Source organism: Meleagris gallopavo, chromosome 9 (assembly GCF_905368555.1).
Source record: "Meleagris gallopavo chromosome 9, MGAL_WU_HG_1.1, whole genome shotgun sequence".
NCBI classification, from domain to species: Eukaryota; Metazoa; Chordata; class Aves; order Galliformes; family Phasianidae; genus Meleagris; species Meleagris gallopavo.
In genome coordinates, this window is record NC_139412.1 from 11,480,190 (window position 1) to 11,501,114 (window position 20,925).

The 20,925-nt window shown below is 43.1% G+C and overlaps 1 protein-coding gene and 1 pseudogene across 3 annotated transcripts in view; one reads left to right on the forward strand and one right to left on the reverse strand.

Moving 5' to 3' along the window:
• Nucleotides 1–6,839: 6,839 nt before the first annotated feature.
• Nucleotides 6,840–15,874, reverse strand: LOC146543778 (protein shisa-1-like; annotated as a pseudogene). The gene is made up of 4 exons (XR_014885064.1): nucleotides 15,785–15,874; nucleotides 14,837–14,983; nucleotides 8,452–8,622; nucleotides 6,840–7,846 (listed from the first exon to the last, which is right to left on the reverse strand). The product of XR_014885064.1 is annotated as a protein shisa-1-like (transcript).
• MTMR8 (myotubularin related protein 8) overlaps nucleotides 8,487–20,925 on the forward strand; it is a 42,718-nt gene continuing 30,279 nt past the window's right edge. Inside the window, exons 1-3 of one of the 2 annotated variants that reach the window (XM_010715334.4) lie at nucleotides 8,487–9,306; nucleotides 16,187–16,360; nucleotides 17,586–17,691. In XM_010715334.4, the coding sequence (XP_010713636.1) occupies nucleotides 16,245–16,360; nucleotides 17,586–17,691 (222 nt within the window). In that variant the 5' untranslated portion in view covers nucleotides 8,487–9,306; nucleotides 16,187–16,244. The remainder of the gene's footprint in view (nucleotides 9,307–16,186; nucleotides 16,361–17,585; nucleotides 17,692–20,925) is intronic. The other variant, XM_019618241.3, reaches the window with a different exon arrangement.

Here is a 20,925-nt window from a genome sequence, read left to right on the forward strand (position 1 = left end):
GCTCTTTTAGTGAAAGTGAAGCATAAATGTATTAAATCGGACAAGGTTTCCCCAGGGTGTTCTACTGAAGGTTCTTATGGGTTAAAAGCCCACTCACAAAGCAGGGTCATCTGTGCTCTCACATTTACTATTCCTCCCTGGTGCAATGTTAGTCTGTAAGTTATCCATGCTGTTTGAGCTGCAGCATTTTTTGCTTTCAGAAATCTGTTCATTGCTCATTAATGAGTGCAAGGAAAGTGAACTCCCACAAGTTCAGTTTCTCTTGCTCACTGTATGAGTCTCTTACACAATTTATTCAGTTAATCCCCTGCAGAAACTCATTGACATTGGAAAAGCTAGAGTGGAAGCTTGAGGTTTCATGAATTCCAGCTGTGACTGTTGCCACTGCATACCAAACTGCAATATAAATTGGGTTTGATTACAGTACTTAAAAAAATTCTCATGATGATCAGATTTATTTTTACTAAAATAATGACGTAGTTTGTCAAGTGTTGTGCAAGGTCTCTCTTGTAGAGCACACCTTCATTTGGTAACTTAAGCGTGTAACTCTGCCAAGTGGAAAATCTGTTTTTTGGCTGGTTGTACCAGATCAAAAGCCCTGATGACATGTGAAATGAAGCATTGAACTCATACACACTGTTTGATTCGAGTCTGTTTTAAAAATGTTGTGTAATAACTTTGTCTCAGCAGATTTTATGACACACCAGGTATCACTGATCTTTACAGAGCTGGACAAAAGCCAGCATAAACCACAAAGGCTGTGTAGACACTAGCGTGTGCTCTGCTTAGCCTACTGAGATGTGTGATCGTATTGTTCTGCCTCACTCAAAGTTACACTGCCAGGTTACCTGCTATTTCATGTATTTGACGTTAAAATCAAACCACAGCCTCTACGACTACATGAAACTGTTTAAACAGAGGAACTGTTGCTGAAACTACAATTAAAGGCAGTTCAAGTTTCTTAAGCAATATCTGATTTAGGAGGTTCTGCAATGTGTGTTGGGATGGCCATGGGCTGTCTGAGAAGACTGGGACACCTCCTGTTCCCATCTGTACCACAGGCCAATGAAATGCAGTCTGCCACTTCTTGAATTGAATTCTAGGGGAATTGGGCCTTAATCTTTCTGGCTGGATCTCCTCATCTGTTAAGCTGGTAATAAAAAATACTGTGAACAACTTACCAGTTGTAAGAGATAGCTGTTTACAACTTCAGGTTCCCCTAACTGTAACAGAGGAAAGCCTCTCATTCTTTTAGTGGAAATAAATGCGTATGTAGCTTGTATATGATAGCTAGATCAAGATCTTCACTGTGTGGTAATCAAATTCAGGAAATGGGGATGAGGAGCAAATAATCACAAAATTTAATTTGTGAGGCTTCGTATTGGAAAGACTTGAGCACAGCACATGTTGAGAGAGATGAGACTGACATATTACTTACTAGGCAAGTCTCCCTTTTTAATCTTCTCCTGCACGTTTGGAATCCATTGATCAAATCGCAAGTGTGTGATACAAGAGTTGAAACCTTGAAGATTAGACGTTTTCACAACTCTAATGAAGGCAGGTAGCCAGGTTAACAAGCAAATCCTTGTTAATGCTCACAGAGAGAGGTAATATGTAGGACTCACCCAGTACAACAGACATCAGGAAAGTGAGGGTAATGAGTAGGTGAGCCTTAGTAAAGCTTCATTCATTTTTCACCTTATTAAGCATCAGACCATGTAAACACAAGACAACTCCAGAGGAAGCCAAGCTTCATTAATTTCTGCTGCTGACAGAACTACTTATTAGTGGGTTTCTTATATTGAGGGTAGAAACTACACATTCCCACACATTCATGACCACAGACTTGCATCCTTGAAGGTTGGTGTGTCGAAGAAAAAGAAAGATTTAAAATAAGATCTCCATTAGAGGGGTGATACTATATGTGGCCTTTGTGTCTGCTTTTAATAAGCAGAACCCAAAGATATGGTGCAGGGAAGTCTGAAGTTTACACTGCAAGGTTACGCTGCAAGTTGTCTGCATCGTATATTTTGCCAATTAGAACTGAATCTCTCTTTCTCCAAACCTCAAACTGCATTTGGATTACATATTCCTTTAACTGAAGAAACCAGAGCATTTAAGCAAATCAGCTTCAGTCCCTGAAAGCAATGAAGTGACATACATCTCCCCCTGTCTGCACTGAGGACTCTCTATGACATTTCTATATTAGTCAAAATCATGGCAGTTTCTGAGCATCCTATCAAGCAATTCTATTCCCTCATGGAGATATAATAAGAAAACCTCCTGTGCAGATATTCTAGAGCTTGATTTGTTCTTGGAAGTAATTTTACTGGTACGATGTGTATGTCTGTCAACATAACTGCATCTGTACTAGAAGCACTTTGTTGCTTCAAAGAAGCAGTATGGCTGTATTTGTAAAATGTTGCTGGCACTGGTATTGGCTGAGCACTTATGGACAAGAATCTGGTCTTGTGCCAACCATAGTGAAGTTCTGGATCCAGAATGAAGTTTTCTTAGGGTCTATTAGAGTAAATGCAACTTGAACTTCAGCATTTTGAACTTCAGCTTCCATTGTCCTCACCAAATTTGTTGCCTTATCTTTGGAAATGTTGCCTGGCAAATTAAAACACTGTATTTTCATCTGTATGTGGAAAAGTCTCATACTGAGACATTATTAATTCATCTATAAAAGTAGTAGGCGTGGTTTTCTGAATAAGAAGAGATTGCAATAATCAGCAGTTGAAACATAAGAAAGATAACCATGAATACCTGCAAGGTGAGTTCTGATATTTATAGACCAGTATCAGGGAGCAAGTATTAGTCTCTAGGGTGATAAGGGATAGATCTCCCCTTGACCCCCCAAAAAACCCATTCCTACTCCTCATAAACAGGAGGTGGCAGTCCCATTTCATGAGAACTACTTGAAAATCTTTTGTTAGTAGAATAATGACTATTAAAATCTTAAGAGAATTATCCCAGCAAAATACAAATGCAGATAAACATGAAAGCTTGCAGACAGGCATCAGGCTTATAGGTGAGCAGGTTAGTATGTGCAGCTCTGGGCTGTATTTCCAAGGAAAGTAAGAACACCTCCAGTTTCATTCATTTTGCATCTGAATTCAGGACTGCTGGGCTGCTACTCTCTATCCCTGGCTAAGCAATCTCTGCCTGATGTCACAGAAGCAGGGATAAGGCTTGAAGTCAGCAGCTGGGCTGCTGTGCTAGCCATCATGCATCCAAGGGAAAGAAGGAAGCTGGCAGCACATTTTGTGCAAGCTGAAACCTCCCACGGTGCTCCTGCTCAAGGGAGCTTATTTAATTTAGGGAACAAACCAAGTGCACCAGCAAGACTGCCTGTTTACAGATATGCTTTGCATCTCACAGGCCCTAGAAGGAAGAGGGAGCACATAAGCATGTTTTATTTTGTTTATTTTTTTCCTTGGGCAGGCACAGGCTCAGTAGGAAAAAGAGACTGCAGCCTTTCACCCCCCCGCATCTGTGAGGTCTGGTGCAGCACCACATTTGCTTCCACATCAGATGCTGTGCAGCCGCATGCACCTGGCATGCAGAGGACTGTGTGTGTTCCTCAGTGCCCCAGCTTGTTGCATTAAAAACATCCAGTCTCATTTTGTCCTGTGAGCCTCTTTCACCCTCGTATATTTGTATTAAGCTGCTGGAACTCTAAGGCACTTCCTAGCATGTGCAGCTCTGACAGACACTGTCCATTGTACCATACTAATAGCTAGGCACTGTACGGTATAGAGTGGTGATATAAGGACAACCCAAACAGTTTCAGAGCAATAGAAATATATGCAATTTTCCTGTTTTATAAATGTATATGTATTCAACTTTGGACTTGCGCTGTAATTAAATTTAAAGGAAGATGTAAGGGAATAACACCAGTAAGTGGAAATCTTCTCCCTGGTTTGAGATCTCACACGTCTATAGGCTCAGTGTGTTTTTGCACACTGACAATTTTCTATCCATTTGCCAGAGTTCCTAATAATAAAGAACAGTGAATCGGTGTAGCTCTGCCAGAAGGTTAGAGGGGGTTCTTTTTTTTAGCTCAGTTGAATGGGTTTGGTTGGAATGAACTGGTGCAGATCTTTGCACTTGGCATAAACACGGAAACATGGAAAAGAATACAACACCAATAACTTTAACTCAATTTTTACACTTTTTTAGAAAAACTGCGAATGTGCTGTTAAAGCAAAGTTGTCACTTAGTGCAAGGCAAGTATCGATCTTTATTTTTAACCAAAGAAATGCAAACTTTTAAATAGCAATAGGAGACTTACCTAAGCTATAGGACCGTGATTGCCAGAAAGCAGAGTTCTGCCAGTGGCCTTGAAAGAAGTGAACAGCAACAACACAGCTCTTCTGTACCTTTGTTTTCCCCAAGGTATGCTGAGCAGAACTGACAGTGAGACAGGGAGCTGATTTTTATTCAGCACTTGAAAAATCAGGGGGTTACAGCATTAGAAGTAAAAGCTCTTTAAACTGTATTCCTCTTGGTTTCTAATAGCACAGGGTGCGTTGATCAGCACTGTGTATTGAATCAGTGCTGAGAAAAAAACCAAACAGGCAAACCAATGCAAAAAGAAAAACCCACCAGGAATAATATGGAGACACAAACCAGTGCAACATTCAGATCTGCCCTATTTTAAACTGCTTGGTTAAGTCTGTCCAAATACCTGAATGAAAAAATATGTTTTGGTTTATCTGAGATCCATGAGGAACACATTAAGTTAAATGAAATGAAGATCCCTGTTCAAACAAAGGCAATGACAAATGTGGACAAAGCCCTAGGAAGGCAGCTGGACACCGTTGTGGAAGGCTACAAAGTCTTGGGAGCTAACGCTGTAATCAGGTCAGGAAAGTGATAACGTTCACATAAAAGTTACTCTGCGCTTTTTTCGCAGCCCCCTCGGCCGAGCAGGCGCTCACTGAGAATCGTCTCCGCAGCCCCAGGTGCAGCAAGTTGAATGCTGCTTGTTTTCTCTTTTCCCATATTGTAGTCTTGGAAAATAGCACGCACTTGAAGTATTTGACCTGGCGTCGTTGCAATAAGCTTTAGCCCTAGCGTTACAGGAAACGCTGGGAAGGGGTCCAGAGAAACCTGCATCCCTGCATTGCCTCAGTACTCGGCTGGGTTGAGCGCCTTTGCTTTCAGCCTCAGCCCTTCAATTGCAGGGAAAGGTCTGGGAGAGAAATGCTTGCTGCTAATCCCAAAGCAGCCAAGGCAGTGACCATAGAGCCGTCCACCTTTTCTGCTCCTCTGTTCTTATCAGCTTTCTTTCTCTTTAATTCTTTAGGGCTACACGTGAGTTCTTGACCCTTTTTCTGTCTTCTGCTATCAGGAAAGCAGGTTCTCTGCTCCCTTATCTCATTTAAAGCCTTCTCCAGCCACCTCCTGGAGATCCCCGTTGTTGGCAGGAGGCCTGTACACACTGTAGGTTGTGGTTTAGGTGTCCTGACTGCAGCTCAACATTCCTTTACCTTTCTAGTTCAGAAAAGTCTGTGCTAGAACAACTGTGACTCAGGAAAGGAGAGATGGGCGGATAAGCTCACCTATTCTCTATTCCTAACGCTCAAGTCTACAAGCATAAAATGTTATCTTCCAGCAGCATCAATGCTACAGAAATTCCTCTGTATTTCAGTGCACAGAGCATTGCACAGGGGATCTTTTGTTCGTTTGTCTCTGGAGTTTTTGTCAGCAGGATAGCAAAATTGGATGTTAACCAGATAAAATACTCCTTTCCGCTACAGATTGTCCCAAGCCAAAAGCAAACAGGTACCCGATAACAAAAAAGGAAAGAATTTTCAAAGTGCTTCCAGCAACACAAGTTTGAAACCTAGCTTTAAAAACCAGCAGTCCCACTGCAGTACTTTGTTGGCATAGATATCAGTGAATCCCAGTAACATTTCCCTTTCTGTAAAGAGAACAACATATTTGGTTAAGTTCAAGCAAATTCAAGAGCATCATTCCAGAAGCCTTGCTTTGCTGCTGGTTTGTTTTATTTTGTTTGTTTTCTAGAAGTAAACCAGGTGTGTGACAGTCGGATCTCAGTGTTTTGGGGAAGCTTTTATTTTCAGGATATTTTGTTTTCACTGTTCTATAATAGGAACTGGATAAACAAGTGTGAAATCATACCTCTGGGTCAGCTAATATGTGAAATTTCTGATTCACACCCAGGAAAATGTCAGGCAGTGCTTCAGTTATGTCAGCTTGCCCCTACAAACTTGGGCAGCAGGATATGTGCATGCTTATGTCAGCATTAGGCAGGGCATACTGCTCACTAGAGCAAGGTTCCATGGTAAAATATACTTTACATTATACATAACAATCTAAGGTCACCTGTTTGCTTACAAAGAACAGTTCTGTCGATTGATAAGTGAAGTCTCCAAGTACCTTTGCTGTAGCAGCCTCCATCCAATGGGCAGTACTGATGCAGTCAAAGCTGCTAGTTTACCTTTCAGGCACACAAAATTGTTAAACCTTGGTCCCTGCTCTTCCTGGAGACGCCTGTGGAGGCTTTTTAGCATGCCTTCACAGTGTAGTCACTTAGGTTTCCACGCTGTGAGGAAGCGTTAAATCACTCCAGCAGTGAGCAGGGTATTTTGACCACTTCTTCCTACTGGTGTTTTGCTGCAAAGGAGAAGGCTGTGGTCAGACAGCGAGCGTCTTAATAAAGAGGCCAAGCAGGGAAGAGCTTTTCCAGCATGGTCACAGAGAACTGAAAACCCCGACTGGAGTCACGTTTTAAGTCATGTTTTAGTTTTACCTTCCCCACATGAAGTGTCCAGCGGTGTGAAGAAAGAAAAAAAAGACTACCAAGCCACTGGAACAAATTTTATTTTTTGTTTATGTTTTACTACCTTCCCTGCTATCTGTACTAAACATGCACTTCACTGAAGGTAGGACTAGAAGTTGCTCCTAGCTCGCTGGGGGCAGGTGAGCCACCGGCAGTGTTTTACCCCCTTGCATCAGCTTACCGATAGAAATACAAAGTTAAGTACAGCCTTTCTTTGTCTACAGGAGAAGTGTCACAGTATGGAAATTGAAATCAAGCTCTTTAATGTATCCTCTAGGGCATGGTGTGGCCCTAGAGGTTTGAAAGGACACGAGAAGGGTGAAATATTTCTACAACTTCAATTACTCCTTGAACAGGTATGAAATCTTCAGAATCTCACCCTTTTTGATAGTATTAAAATAATACAAAAACCAAGAGCCAGAATCTTCAGAAATAGAAAAAGTCAAGATTGATGCACTTACTGATGCACTGAAATGCTTGCAAATTCTCATTTAAGTTCCAAATAACTTCTTGTAGTAAAGCTGAATGCAGTCCAGGCTGTATGCTGATGTGTCATTTTCTCAGATATGAACTCCTGAGGACAACGTTTGGTCATCCTGGATTACACTAACAGGACATACATTAGTGCTGTGTCCATAAGGTCTTTTAAGGAAAGATGCTGGAGCCATTAGTGTGATACGATCAGGGGCATTCTGTGGCTGGCCTGAAAGAATGCAGGAGATGGCCCCTAGTAGATGAAGAACTTAAGAACTGAGCTTCTTCTGACAGCCCAGTGATGGGAAGAGATGGAGCAAGAGCCATGCAGATGTTTCTGGGCTGAGGATCACTTCTCAGTAAGCTTCTGGTAGCAGAACTAGCAACAGAGCTGGAGAGGTGAGGAGGAAGATTGGGTTCTTAGCCGTGTCTGACCAGATGAAAGTCCACTTTGCTGCTCATCATCCTGCGATGTTAAGCACTTGCAGCAGCAAATCCCAATGCAGGCACCACCAGCAACAAATGCCACAAACACAGAGCCGACAAGAAGGAAGGGCACTGAAAATGGAGAATGGTGTTAGTCAACCGTTCACTAATGGGTTCTAGGTTATACTCTATTGCTCATTCCTCAAGTCACCCAAGAGCAGTTTTACTCTGAAGTCTTGCTGCAGAACAAGGTTAGGAACTGGCAGATACTTGGAAAAAGCCTGAAGTGCACAGCATCCATATACCAACCGTTCCTGTAGCATCGGCCATTTACACCCATGGAAAAATTGTTTCAATTCAGCATTCATACGAGTCAATGTTCAAATGTCACAGCTACTGTTCATTTGAACGTAGTTGACTGAGTTAAAATATAGATCTATCACTGCACATTTTTTATATATAAACAAGCTGCTGCTGGGTTGCCTATGGAATTTGAGTCTCTTTACGGGTAACTCTCACAACACAGAAATTGAGCCAAATGCACTACTTAGATGCACCTGTATTCATTAACCATCAAAACACGTTAGCAGCACACGTGCTCCGCTACTGTACAAAGAGCAGAAGTGTTGCTAGCTTACTTTGTTAGCAGCTTCGGAAACTTCTCTAAGAGCAGAACTGACTCAAACGGGAGATCCCCTCCACCGTCCCGCCCTCCAGGAGCACAGCCGCTTACCCGCTGCCGGGGGCCGGGCCGCCGCTCCCCGGGCATGTGCTCTGCTCCAGGCGCGCCTCCGGGCCGAGCAGCAGTAGCGCGGGCCGCAGGTCCCGCAGCACAGGGCGACCTCGGGGCGACGTTTCGTGGTGGGTAACCCGGCTTCTGCTCCGTCCGCTTGGCTCGCTCTGCGCCGCTATTATTTATTACTTTTAAGACGAGGCACCCTGCGGCCCAGCGGCTGGAGCGCGGTGCTCCCAGCCAGCCGACGGCCCGTTCCAGGAGGTTTTATTGCCCGGCCCGCGGCCCGCCTCTAATCCCTTCTGCCTGCAGCAACGAAGAAGGAGCCGCTAACTGAAAACGTTTCGCAGCTACTGCAGCTCCACCTTCCTCACCTCCGTCCTTCATTCCTGGGGGATGAGCCGCTGGTTCCTGCCGGAGCTCACATCCCCACACGGGCAGGATTTTGCACTGAAAGCAGCGCTCAGCAAGGCCAAGGAGAGCGAGGCACGAAAAGCCCAGGACTGTCCTGCTAGCAAAGGTTCGCTCCTGCGGAGCAGCTGAGCTGTCGGAGGTGGAAGAAGAGGGTCAGAGCTGGAGATGATACGTGATTGCAAGTGAGAAATTGAATTGCAGAAGCAGAAAGAAGTTACAGGGACCACTTGCCGGGGGCTCTGAAGTGTAATTGCTGCACATGGGTGAAGGTTGATCAGATCTACTGCTTTACAAAGACTTCACAGCGGCTCAGGAATGGCAGTGACCTCTTCATCTGTAGACGAGAAAGAAGACGAGAGCACTTGAGAACCAGAGAAGTTATGGATGCCCCAAGCCTGGAGCCATCTAAAGCCGAGTCAGACACAGCCCTGGGCAGCCTGATCTGGTGGGTGGCAACCAGCCCACAGCAAGGGGTTGGGTGAACTTTAATATCCCTTCCAATCTAAGCCGTGCTGTGATTTTATGATTTGGGTGGTTTGTTTGTTCACTTGCTTTCTAACTAGTTGTTTTACAGACAGGATCCACATCTGAAGCAAGATAAGCAGTGAGGATGAAAAGAGTTGCAAACTGACCGCTTTGAAAAGTAGTAAGTCAGTGCAACACCTTTTGGGCCAACATGCCGATAATCTGTAGCACTTCCTGCAACTTGCTTAAGGCTCCAAAAGGTGCTCAAAATGTCCAAAAAGCTGGTTCCTGCAGCGCTTTGGAGTCCTGCCATGGATTGTAGAAGAGGCCGCCAACAATGCAGATTTTTAGAAACACTTGCACAAAATTATCTTCCTTCTGACAATTTATGATTAATATTAGATAGCAGCTTCCACATCTGTGCTTTATCAGTGATTTCATAGTTTCAGTTGAGTTTTAATCTGCCAAAAGTATCAGCACTTTTGCCAGTGAGTTACCTTCCATGCAGTGCTTTCTAATAGGCTTTCTGGCAGCCATGGTTGAAGAGGTCTCTGTTTTCAGAGATGTTTAATGAAGTCTCTATTTAGAACTAGAGACTTTTCCAAATGTTGCTCAGTGAATCGAGAGATGCATTTTATCTTGCTGCATTTCAGCCCTGCAAGTGTAAAGTGCACTAATTTGCATTGGACCCTATCTGTAAATCCATAGGCACGGTCTACACCATACCGAGCAGCTCCGACGCCCTATGAAGACAGCCAGGGGTAAGCAATGTGCTGCTGTAGAATGGGCTCTTTAAATACTGATGTGATACTTAAAGCCCAAAGCTGTGTTTAGCTTAAGGCAAACTCTAATTTATTCACCCATGCTACCTCAGCAAAACTAACTCCTAACCTTATTATTTGTTGTAACAGGGGAAAATGACCCCAGGAAGGCTTTGAACACGCACTTAGCACTTTGCAGAGTTCATCATAATAGGATGTATGTCACTAAGACAACTAGATGCGATGATTTCCTCCCATCTTCCCTGGTGAAACAGCATAATGACAGCTGATAACTCAGGCTAACACGCTAAGAAATGCCTAAACTTGTCCATTGCATTAATCCTTTGAATGAAAGTTACTAGTGCATCATTTCCTCTCTGCATATACAATCTTTAACAAGTCAGCCATCTATTACTTCTTTCCACATGGGTTATATTACCTCACTTAACAGGGATAAACTCTTGCAAATGAAACGCCGGGCTCTATCAAGGTCTGTGGTTTGTATGTATTCCAGGGAGCATTTGTTTCCTGATTTAAAATCTCTCACCTTCAGTTGCTCGTAGATGTTCTGTGCTGCGGTGTCCACCGAACTGCTGTAGCAGTAGATTAATTTATTGTTGTATAAAATTTGGATATGCTTACATAATGTAATATGTGACCTGCTTTGAATTTTGACAGGATAAAAAGCACGATTAGATGCTGATTGTAAACTACAAGGGTAAAAGAGTCAATATGTTCCTATTCTAATTCCTTACGTTGTCTCTGAGGGTGACATTTTCCCCGCTTGTTTTTAGCCGGATTTGGGCAAGCTTTAAACAAAAACTTCTACCTTAATTTGCATGAGAGGCCGGCAGTGATGGTTTGCCATTATTAACAACAGCAAACAATTTTGTTACCTTCTCTAAGTATCCCTGCAGCCAAAAGAGCTTGAGCTTTGAATTCAGAAGTTACCATGGAAATAGCTCTTAGAGAAAAGTCTGTCTTTTCCCATGTGATGTTTGTTTCTCTTTTTTAGGGAAATGTACATTTCTCTTGTGAATTTTATGTGGGCAGCCGGCTGATGAAAAACTCCTGTTATTCTAAGCAGAAAGTACTTGCTGGAAACTTCCTAATTTTTGCAGCTACTTTGCCTTCCCATTGTTCAGCATGTTTTGTAATCTGCTTCGTTGTTAAAGGTTGAGCTCAACGAGTTTTCAGCTCTATTCTTGCCGTTTCTTAATGCCGAGTGAACACACAGAACAGGAAACAAAGCAAAAAGCAATCCCTGCCAGCTCACAGGAGCCTGCAGTGTGACGGTTTGATGCTACAAGGTGCCGATCAGTGCTGTCCTCGTGCTCTGAAGGACGCTTCCCTCTAACACCGACTGCTGGCACCACCTGGACAGTCCCTCAGTAAAGTATGGTGAAATACAGAAGACACACTAAGAACATTCCCTATTGGCAGCTGCCCCACAGCAGCAAGCCAGCGTGCCCATAAACGCCCTCCATGCAGGTGAACATCTGACTGCTCCCTGCCCTGGGTCCTTGGGAAGTGTCTTTGATGCTCTGCAGTAATATACTGCTAGCATTTCACTAGTGTGGCACTTAAGTCAATGCTGCCTATGAGAAATTATGCAAATATGCTATGCTTGATAGCTGGGAACGCAGTGTAATGTCTTTCTTCATCTCCACATACTTTATTATTGCCACACTGGTGTGCACCACCAGTGCCACCTGCTTCCAGCTGTTTGCTGCAGGGTAGGACCTGCTTTGCAGCCTGTTATTCCCTGGGATGTCTTGACCCACAAGGAGGGGAGTATGGAGAGGATGTAAGGTGCTGGTCAGAGAGCCTTGGAGAATGAAGGTTGCTGCTTAACCATATGACAACCTCCTTCTGCCTGCTGTCCCCATCGCTTTAATGCATACAGAAAGATGAATACTAGAGAGGAGGAGCTAGTTCAGCAGGAACATCTGCTTGAGGGAGGTTGGAAGGTGATGAAACAAGAACCAGGCCTGTCTCAGCAACGAGTGAGCAAAGGATGAGAGCAGGCAGGGAAGCAGACCTGAGAGACTGAAACTGAGCCTCTGAGGACTGAAAGGCAAACTGTCTGCTACTGCCCTGGTGAGCAGTTCTGCTTTCACCAAGCGGCTGAGCCCCGATTCTCTTTTCACATCAGTGAAACTCTGTGGTGCTGCTCCTGACACATACAGCGGTTTCCTATTTCTGGCATCATGTAAAACAGACAGGAACCTCCCTGCAGCAGCTGCTTGCTACCTGGAGACTTGTCCTTCAGCAGATTAGTAATGATGGTGGTATTGCTTTATTATGTTGTAATTAAAGGAAGTGAGGAATGCAGGAAAATAAAAAAAAAATGAATTCAGGATAGAGCCAGGAGGCCCACATGCTGAGGTGATAGGTAAACACGTATCTCTCTGCACGTCACTGAAGGGTCACTGGTGGAGGGATGTCATCCCAGGACAGGGGCATGCTGTGGGCACATCCTTAGCAAAATGGACTCCACCTTTCTAATGACAAAGCTGCAGAAGAAGCTGATGCAATGATGAAGAGAAAGCCACAGTATCAGCTGCTTTCTGAAGATACAGTTTTTCATCAAGAAAATAGCTCTTTGTAATCTATGGACTTGTGTGACTTTGTCTCTTCTGTGTGTTCCTTGGACAGTTTTTAGGTGAAAGCAAACTAGTGAATTGACAGTGTTAGGATCTGCAAAAATGTATCTTGCCTCTGCCAAAGGAAAGGATCAGACCTGTAAATTTATTTATTAGTTTAAAAAGAGGGCACATAATCATTGCATGTTTTATATAGCAACAATTACTGCTTAATAGAAGCCTGTTGATAGGCTTTTGTGCTGTGTATCCTGTGTGAGCAGCATGCTGCTAAAGGGAGTGCAGGGAAGAGAATCAGAGCAGGCATTGGGAGCCAAGGGTGCAGGTAGGAATAACTTGTTCTCCTTAGGGCTGCAGGGCTCTCCCATCTACTTATTTGTTTGTTTTTCACAGTCAGTTTAGGGTGGCTTGTTTTTTCCCTTTAAAGTGACCTGCAAATTTAATTGAGCTTCAATTACAGGAATGTACACAGAGCTACCACCAGACAAATAAAGAAGAAGACAACAGACATCTTAACGTTTTTTTTCAGAGGTGCCTGAAAGAGAAGACAGTTCTGTCTTTGATCTGTATGTACAGTAGGAACAGTTGTTTTGTGTAGCTGATGCAGACCCAAGTGGGCCGCTCGGTGTTCCACATGTGATGGCTTGTTTGGCCACAACAAGCTGATTGAAGACTATTTTTAACATTCTCATTTTCATCTCTTTAAAAACAAAGCCAGGAAATATTAAAAACAACCCATGCTGTTGTTCTTCCTCAGCAAAGAAAGAGGGCCAGAGGTGGCTTATATCAGGAGATAGAACGCCATTAGTCTTTTGAGGGTCATTAGTTTTTGCCAGTGCCATCCATTTTGAGCAGACTTCAGCACCTAACCAGGTCCTACATTTTCCTTGTGTTAGACCTTGAGAGCCCTTCTGCTCCTGGTGATTTTCCTTCTTTCCCTCTTCGGATGACACATCTGTTTTCTCCTTCCAGAAGAGTAAGCCTAAATTCTGCACTTTTCTACAACAAAAGAAATCTTCTGAGAGCGAAATTTGGTGTTCACGTATGTATTCCCTGCTGGGCTGTGTCCTCTTGTCTGAGTCCCACCCCCCAAAAAAAGGCCAGGCAGTCCAATGGCTCTCACAGCCTTAAAACACGAGGCACCTATTAGAGGCAGTTACTAGAAGAGAGCATGGCAGAACTAATGGAGGTGGTGATTTGTGGAGGTGTGCTTTTTGATCTGCTGTTCAGCCTGAATGCTCCTGATTGTTTCTGTACAATAGAGCTGATTTTCAAGTAGGGACCAGTCCTCATGATTCACTGGAAGCCAGCAGGAGCTGCAGGAGCTCCATCTGTGTAAAGATCAGGCCCAGGCGGCGCTGAGCATGGGGAGTAAACACGGGAAGGCTTTAGCCAAACTTTCACTGCCAACTCAAATCACAATCTGTCTGGAGTTCAAACAGGTCTGGATTTTTTTTGCAGTTTGTTGTAAGTTTTTCTTTCTGTTTCACATCCAGCTGCTCCAGGGTTCACAAAGGGATTAGAAGCCTGAGATGCTGGGAATCTCACAGGAAGATTTGTTCTTAAAATCTCCTGCTCTGAATTGGATGAATATCTGACCTCTTGGGCTCTTCTTATTTTCTGCTGAACATTTCTGCAGCAGGATTTTTCCAGCTAAGTCTAACAGACTGATGGCAGAGGCTTGGCACTTCTGTCTGAACTGAAGGCACTGAGGAGTACCATGACAGCTTGAATCGTGCTTCATGAGCTTAACTGAAGGTCTTCACGGGTGTTTGCTTCACCAGAGCACGGCAGGAATGCATCCTGACAGGGTGTCTGTGAGGTTGTGGTATAGGGCTTGCATTTGTATTTCTGTGTGCATTACCTAACTGGAAGTCAAGGAACATGCTAGGTTATAGAATAATACAGAAATAGTTTCTGTCCTGATTTGTTAACAGGTTTTGTGTTCTGCGTTCTGATTGAGGGAAGCATGGTGAGAGTGTGTGCCTACCAAACACCAGTGAGTTCAGCTTCCTTTGGATATACAGCTGTGGATTTATTGCAGAGTGCCTTTGAAGTGAAGCTGGCTTTGAGTTGTTAGTTATAAGGGCCTCCTCTCAAACAGCAAAATAGAAAGAGCAAAAAAAAAAACAACCAAAAACCAAACCATAGGAGTTTCACTCGTTTTAACAACGTGGAAGCTTTCCATGGACTGACAAGGAACTGGAATAAGAATGAGCATTTTCATAGTGATAGAGAGATGGTAGAAGTGAAGACTGGTCATGAAGGTTTTGGAGACCTGTGGAGGAAAAAGCTGTGAAGATATAGAAAATAAAGAAAAGAAACTTATAGGAAAGTCAATAAGGATTCAGCAGGAAATACCTGAAGAGAAGAGCAAGCAGACGGAACAGGGTTATGTTTATCAAGGTGGTAGCCATAACAATGTGCTGTAAGTCCAGCAGTGCTTCTCCTAAGACTACTTTAAGCACTGAAAATAGAGACAAGCATATTATTAGATAATTTCGTGCAGGAACTCAACCTTCATAGTTACACCAAGAAAAGAAGATGGGAAAAGGTAGATGCCTTTTTTTCCATAGGAGAAAGTGATGCAGAGGATGGAGGCTTGGGACCCAATAACTGTAGATTCCAGATTTCAGTCTGTCCCACAGAAAGGCAGACACAGCAAATATGAAAATAGCAAAGAGATCACCCTATGAGAAATGTCACGTCACCTAGGAGTTTTCAGAAGAGAATTAAGGTGCTTGTTGACTGACCTTAGCCAGGTCAGCCCCAGTGCTGCACTTAGACTGTTAGATACTCTTACTGGGGATTAAATTAAGCAGTGATTTAGATGTCCATGGCAAGACTCATTCTTTCTGTCTCTTCATAGTGCTTTCTGATTACTGCTTGTTTCTTTCTTGAAATTGCTTTGATGTCTCTTGTGGTCATCTCTCCTGACACTGTCTTGCATTCTGCAGACACAAGTTGTGATCTGCTTGGCAGTTCTGCAATTGCTCTGACACTTGAGAGAAACCTTATATGCCAACAGTCACTTATCTCTGCTTTGAATTTGCAGGCAGACCATGTGCCACTCATACAACCACTGCGGAATTGCCTTAATCTTCACCAGCCCGTGGTCTGGGGACCACCTGTCACAATCTCTCTTTTTAATCCTCTTTTTTGTGATTGAGCTGGCACGATTCATCGCATCATAGCACTGGGGGAACCTGCAATAACTGGTGTGGATGTCTCAGATGAACTGAGACCACAGAAGACACCAGAGATGATGGCCACGAGCATGGGCTGCAGAACTCCTAACCCTGGACTATTTGTTGAGATTTAACCCAGAATTATGTGTGTGTAAACACTGTGAAGCTGAATGGTGTTTGTTGTTTCAGATTGCAGCTCTGCCACGAGGACTGTAATAGAGCAGAACTCAGTAGGATACAAAACTATGTGGAACAAGAGGGGTCAAATTTTTTCTAATGCCATTCTCTTTATTTCTTTTAATGACAAGGGATTAATTTGGCCCTTGAAGTCTAAAATGTCTTGACGCTCCCTGAGGGAACACAAACATGTGGGCTCTGCAGAGCAAAGGGAAGAACAGTTGGATTGAGGAGAGAAAGCAGCTGGGAAGAGCGCTGAGCCACAAGCAGTGCCATGTACAGTACAACCATCACTTGGAATTTAGGTAAGAGGAATGTTTAAAGAAGAGAAACAGTACACCAAACTGTTACCAACACAGAACCCAAACCATTCTAGACATTTAGGAAAGTTCAGCTCACTTAGTATTTCTATTCTTTTACCTTACTGCTCCATAACCACTAAAATAAGAGCCTCTCTGAAAGATTTCTGTGCACAAACTGAGGCTAAATGGCTGCTTTGAGCTGTTCCCATGCCCAGCAGACTGCAGAAAGTGCAGGAGAAACAGGGTACCCTCCCACCCGCTCATTACCAAGAGGTTTAGATAATTTAAAGAGGTGCTGGTATTGCTGGGTACTTAATCAAAGCCAAACCTCAAGGTGAACCTCTAAACTTCTTTCAGTCTGAACATTACTTCTTGTAAGTGACGTTTTAATTTTCATTGTTCCAAGGAAAGTCTTTCATTCCTCTCAGCTGGCATCTGAGATAAGGGACTAAATCCCCCAGACATAAAACGTCAAACAGTTCTGAACATTACTTTAGTCTCTTGCTCAAAGTCTTTTTCTTCTTCCCGACTGATTTCAGATACAGTACAAAACAATCAGTGAGGAGAAAAAGGGAACAATTTAAAGTGTGGCTTTGATGTTCAGCTCGTGTTCTGGGTGGCTGCCCTTCTCTTTTCCAGCCACCAGAGAGATGTCTGTCCTGGGGGGTTAACTCAGGCCAGATCTGCAGCAGCTCATATACTGCATTAGGGAATACTTTTAGGATGTGCTAGGAAATGATCATGGATTACAAAATTTCACCTCTGCCAAAATACCTCGTTGCTGATCCTTTTGCCCTAATTAATACCAAGACGAGTTTGTTCATTTTGCTGCGTAGCAGTTGCAAGCCCATATTGCACTTCAGTTACAGCAAGTGTGGCCACATCAGCACGGTTTGTAACACAGGGCCAACCTTGCTCTTTTCAGCCACTGCCACGCACAGCAGAACGCTTCTGGGTGCAGAGCTCGCTGAGGATGAGCTGTCCTGCTCCTGAGCTCATTTTGCTCGAGCTACCAGTGTGCTTGGTTGAATATCCCTCCATTGCCTTCTGCCATTAACTTCCAGCAGAATTTCAACCTAGACAGTTACAAGCAGAGGCTCCTTGTGGTTCCTATGGGCAGATAGCAACGACACAGCAGAAGCCTGAAAAAATCGCCTTGTTTCTCTTGGAGAAGATAATCCTGCTTGTGTGTCTTAAGCAATAAAATCTTCTCTGCGTTCTCTTCCAGCAGAGGGTGCCAGCGATTGACAAACCACCGGCCTCGGCAGCTTGCGAGATTGCAGAGATCGGTGCTCCCAGCGTATCCGAGTGAAAGAGTGGAATACACACAGCTGGTAAATTTGCTTTTATTTTCAGCTTCCTCACTGGAAGGAGAAATATTGCATGTTGGCGGAGTTCAGTACTGCTGCACTGCCACGAACTGCAGTGCAGGCACGGAGGTACTCAGGTGAAACAAGCAGGTCCTGCCCCATTTCTCTCCCGGCCATCAGCTGCACCCGTGCTGGGAGGCAGTGAGGAGCGGTCACGGCAGCTTTTTCAGAGCTCACGGCTCCTTGTAGCTGTTGGTTGAGCTAAAATATCTCATCGTATTCCTCACCAGCCTTAACATTAAAACTGCCCTAAGGCCTTTTCAAGAGCCGCTGTTCAAACCAAGGGGTCAGTTCCTCACCTGAAATAAAAGTTTTCAACTTGATTAGTCAGCAGGTGAAAGTTTGGTCTAGAATGATGGTCTGTCAGAGAGAACAAAAACAGCCCTTTTCTTCCCACTTGCCATGTGTATTTACCTCTCCCATTAGCAGCAGAGGCAAATATTACTACTTTTTTCCTGTTAGTCTTCTAGAAGGAACAAAGCTAGGCAACATTAAGCTGCAGTGTTCAAAAGACTTCTTTTGTCTTGCATGATGTCTGTATGTGTATCGCATGAATTTCAATTGCAAAACCAGCAGGAAGATCCCCTAGTACTCAGATGAGGCCATCAATCACGTCCTTAGAGTCACACTAAATGTAACAAGGTTCCACATGTAACAAACAGGAGACTATTTGTCTGCTTATCTTCATTCCCTTAGCTGGGCTGAGCGTGCAGAATGAGCCATGCAGTGTGGGGTGAGTTCATCCCTTGTTACCTAAGCAAGGGTCATGTGCTCTCACTGACTTTTAGTGAATGTAATATCTATGAGATTTTATTCGCTTATTTTACAAAGGCACTTTTCAGAATGTAATTCCACTTTTGTATGGTAACGAAGTTATGAGATCTGCTGTAATATTAGTCAGAAATAACCAGTCTGGTGGGACACGGAATTGAAAGGCATAGCAGGGACAAGTGGGACAAGTGGGACATGCTCAGGTGAGGCATGTCATACATAAATTAATATTTTAGACTCAGCTGGATGACATTTTCCCAAATGCAGAAGTGTCACCACGCTGAAGGGCTGTTTTGATTGGCACTCTCCCCAGAAGAGCAAGTTGCCAGTAAGTTGGGTCAGGACTGCACTGCAGGTTTGAGCTTTGAGACTGAAATAAGGGCTGGTACAATTCAGGGTTCAGTTTGCAGAACGGTGTGAAGGCAGTTTGTCTTCTGCTTCTGACACAGAGCATGTCCTGAATGCATGACTAAAAAATTGTTGATATCATTTCTGACACAAATAGCTGGTGTATAAATCTTTGATTCTGTCAATTTTTCTTTCTATTTAGGTGGTTAAACTGAACTGAAGGCTTTTAGTTTCACTAATTGCAACATGTAATTGATAAGTTCTCTCACAATGGAAACTCAGAGTGGACCTTAGTGATTTCCTTTATTCTCTTTATACTGTCCCTGAAGTCAGAGGAACCTGAAGCAGAAAAGCATCCATCTATTTCAGAGCTGACATAGTGGTCCTGTTGGGGAAGGGAAGGGAGGGGGTGGGGGTAGAGGTAAGGGAAGGCACTCTTGCAGGTGACTGAAATACCTTCAGCAGTGATTGGCAGCCCGAACAAACTCCAGCAGTTGCTGAGGATGTGGCTAACACAGGATCAGGATCCTCTGAGCACTGCTAGTAATCCTAAGTATGATAGATGAAGTATGACATGCACAGTGACTGAGAAAAATTGCTGGTTGTCAGAATATCAGCAGCCAATACAACAGCAGCTATGTTTATTGACTTCCAAATAATCTTAGTTATTGGTAAACTTTGCGTTGTCCAACCTGATGCTCTCTGTGAAAACATAGCTAATGGCTTTATAGAAAGGTTGACAGCTCAGTGCACTGATTGTGCATATTTAATTCTCAGTGTAGCACACTGATGGATTGCTGTACCATTTTTTTAAGAACTGATGTTCTTCCTCTGGTTTGAGATCTTCTAGGCAAAAGCAATCAACAGATAAAATCCACAAGCATGCTTATTAGAAAATAATGACGTAATTGGAAAGTACAAGGAGGGTAGTAAATTACTCACATTAAAGGAAATAGTTGAACCACCAAAGGGAATGTGCTCCATTTGTGACCACGAAGAAGAAACACAAAATTAGGTGCTCGTTCAATTTACATGGATGAATGAATGTGAGTGGCTGATGTTTGGAGAAAGAAGTCTGCCTGCATATTGCTAAGCAATATACCTTAACAGTGGCAGAACTGGAGATACAGACATGACCAACCAATTTAATGGGATAAATTCAGGTAACTGGTTACTTTGGTTACTAAATTCTTTTATTTCCTTAAGAGGACTTAAATAACTCAGAAAGCTGACTAGAAAAAAAAGCTCAATACAGCTCACTATATAAACAGTTTTTAGAATAAAGAAAATCTTAAGAAGGGAGAAAGGACTTCAGAATTCTCAGATGTATAATTCCATCAGGAGAAATGGTAATACAATTCTAAGTGGTGTATACACAGTTTCATCTGGGGACTCTCAATGAAAACAGTGACATCTGAAAAATATCGATAATTAATTTTTTTGTGATTATAGGAGGGCAGCATTTATGTAGGCAAAAGAACAACTTCAGTGTTCCTTTTGGAAAAGAATGGCATGGAATAAGATCTTTCTATTCAAATGTCTACAGTTTAATGATAACCCAAAATAACTGTAGATATTTGTATTGTAGATATTTGTATAAATATATTTGCACGTGTAGACTTAGTTTTTGCTGTGCTGGGATGCTTCCAACAGATTGCACAAGCACTGCTGGAGAAATGGTGGAAGGAAGATTGTTTAGAATCTCTTCTGCAATCTTGTACACAAATAGCCAGGCAGACTAAAAACTTGCTCAGTAAAATAGTTTGTTTAATGTTAAAAAATACAGAGTGGTATGTAGCAAATTCTAAATGTTAACCAAAATGTTTCTCATTGGAGTGAATTTATTGCTGCAATGGGAAACTTTAAGTTTTCTCTTCAAGAGGATTTCATAGGAACAAGTAGGGCCAAAAATAGCTCTCAAATTCACAGAGAGGTAGATTCTGTCCTGCATCTGAGATGTACTGAGCTTTGAAATATTTAGGGGGCAGCTATAAAGGGTGGGAAGATGTGGCATTGGTAGCTAACATACAAACTGATTGATTCTCTATCTTGTACATGTATGATCTTGTGAAAGGCAGG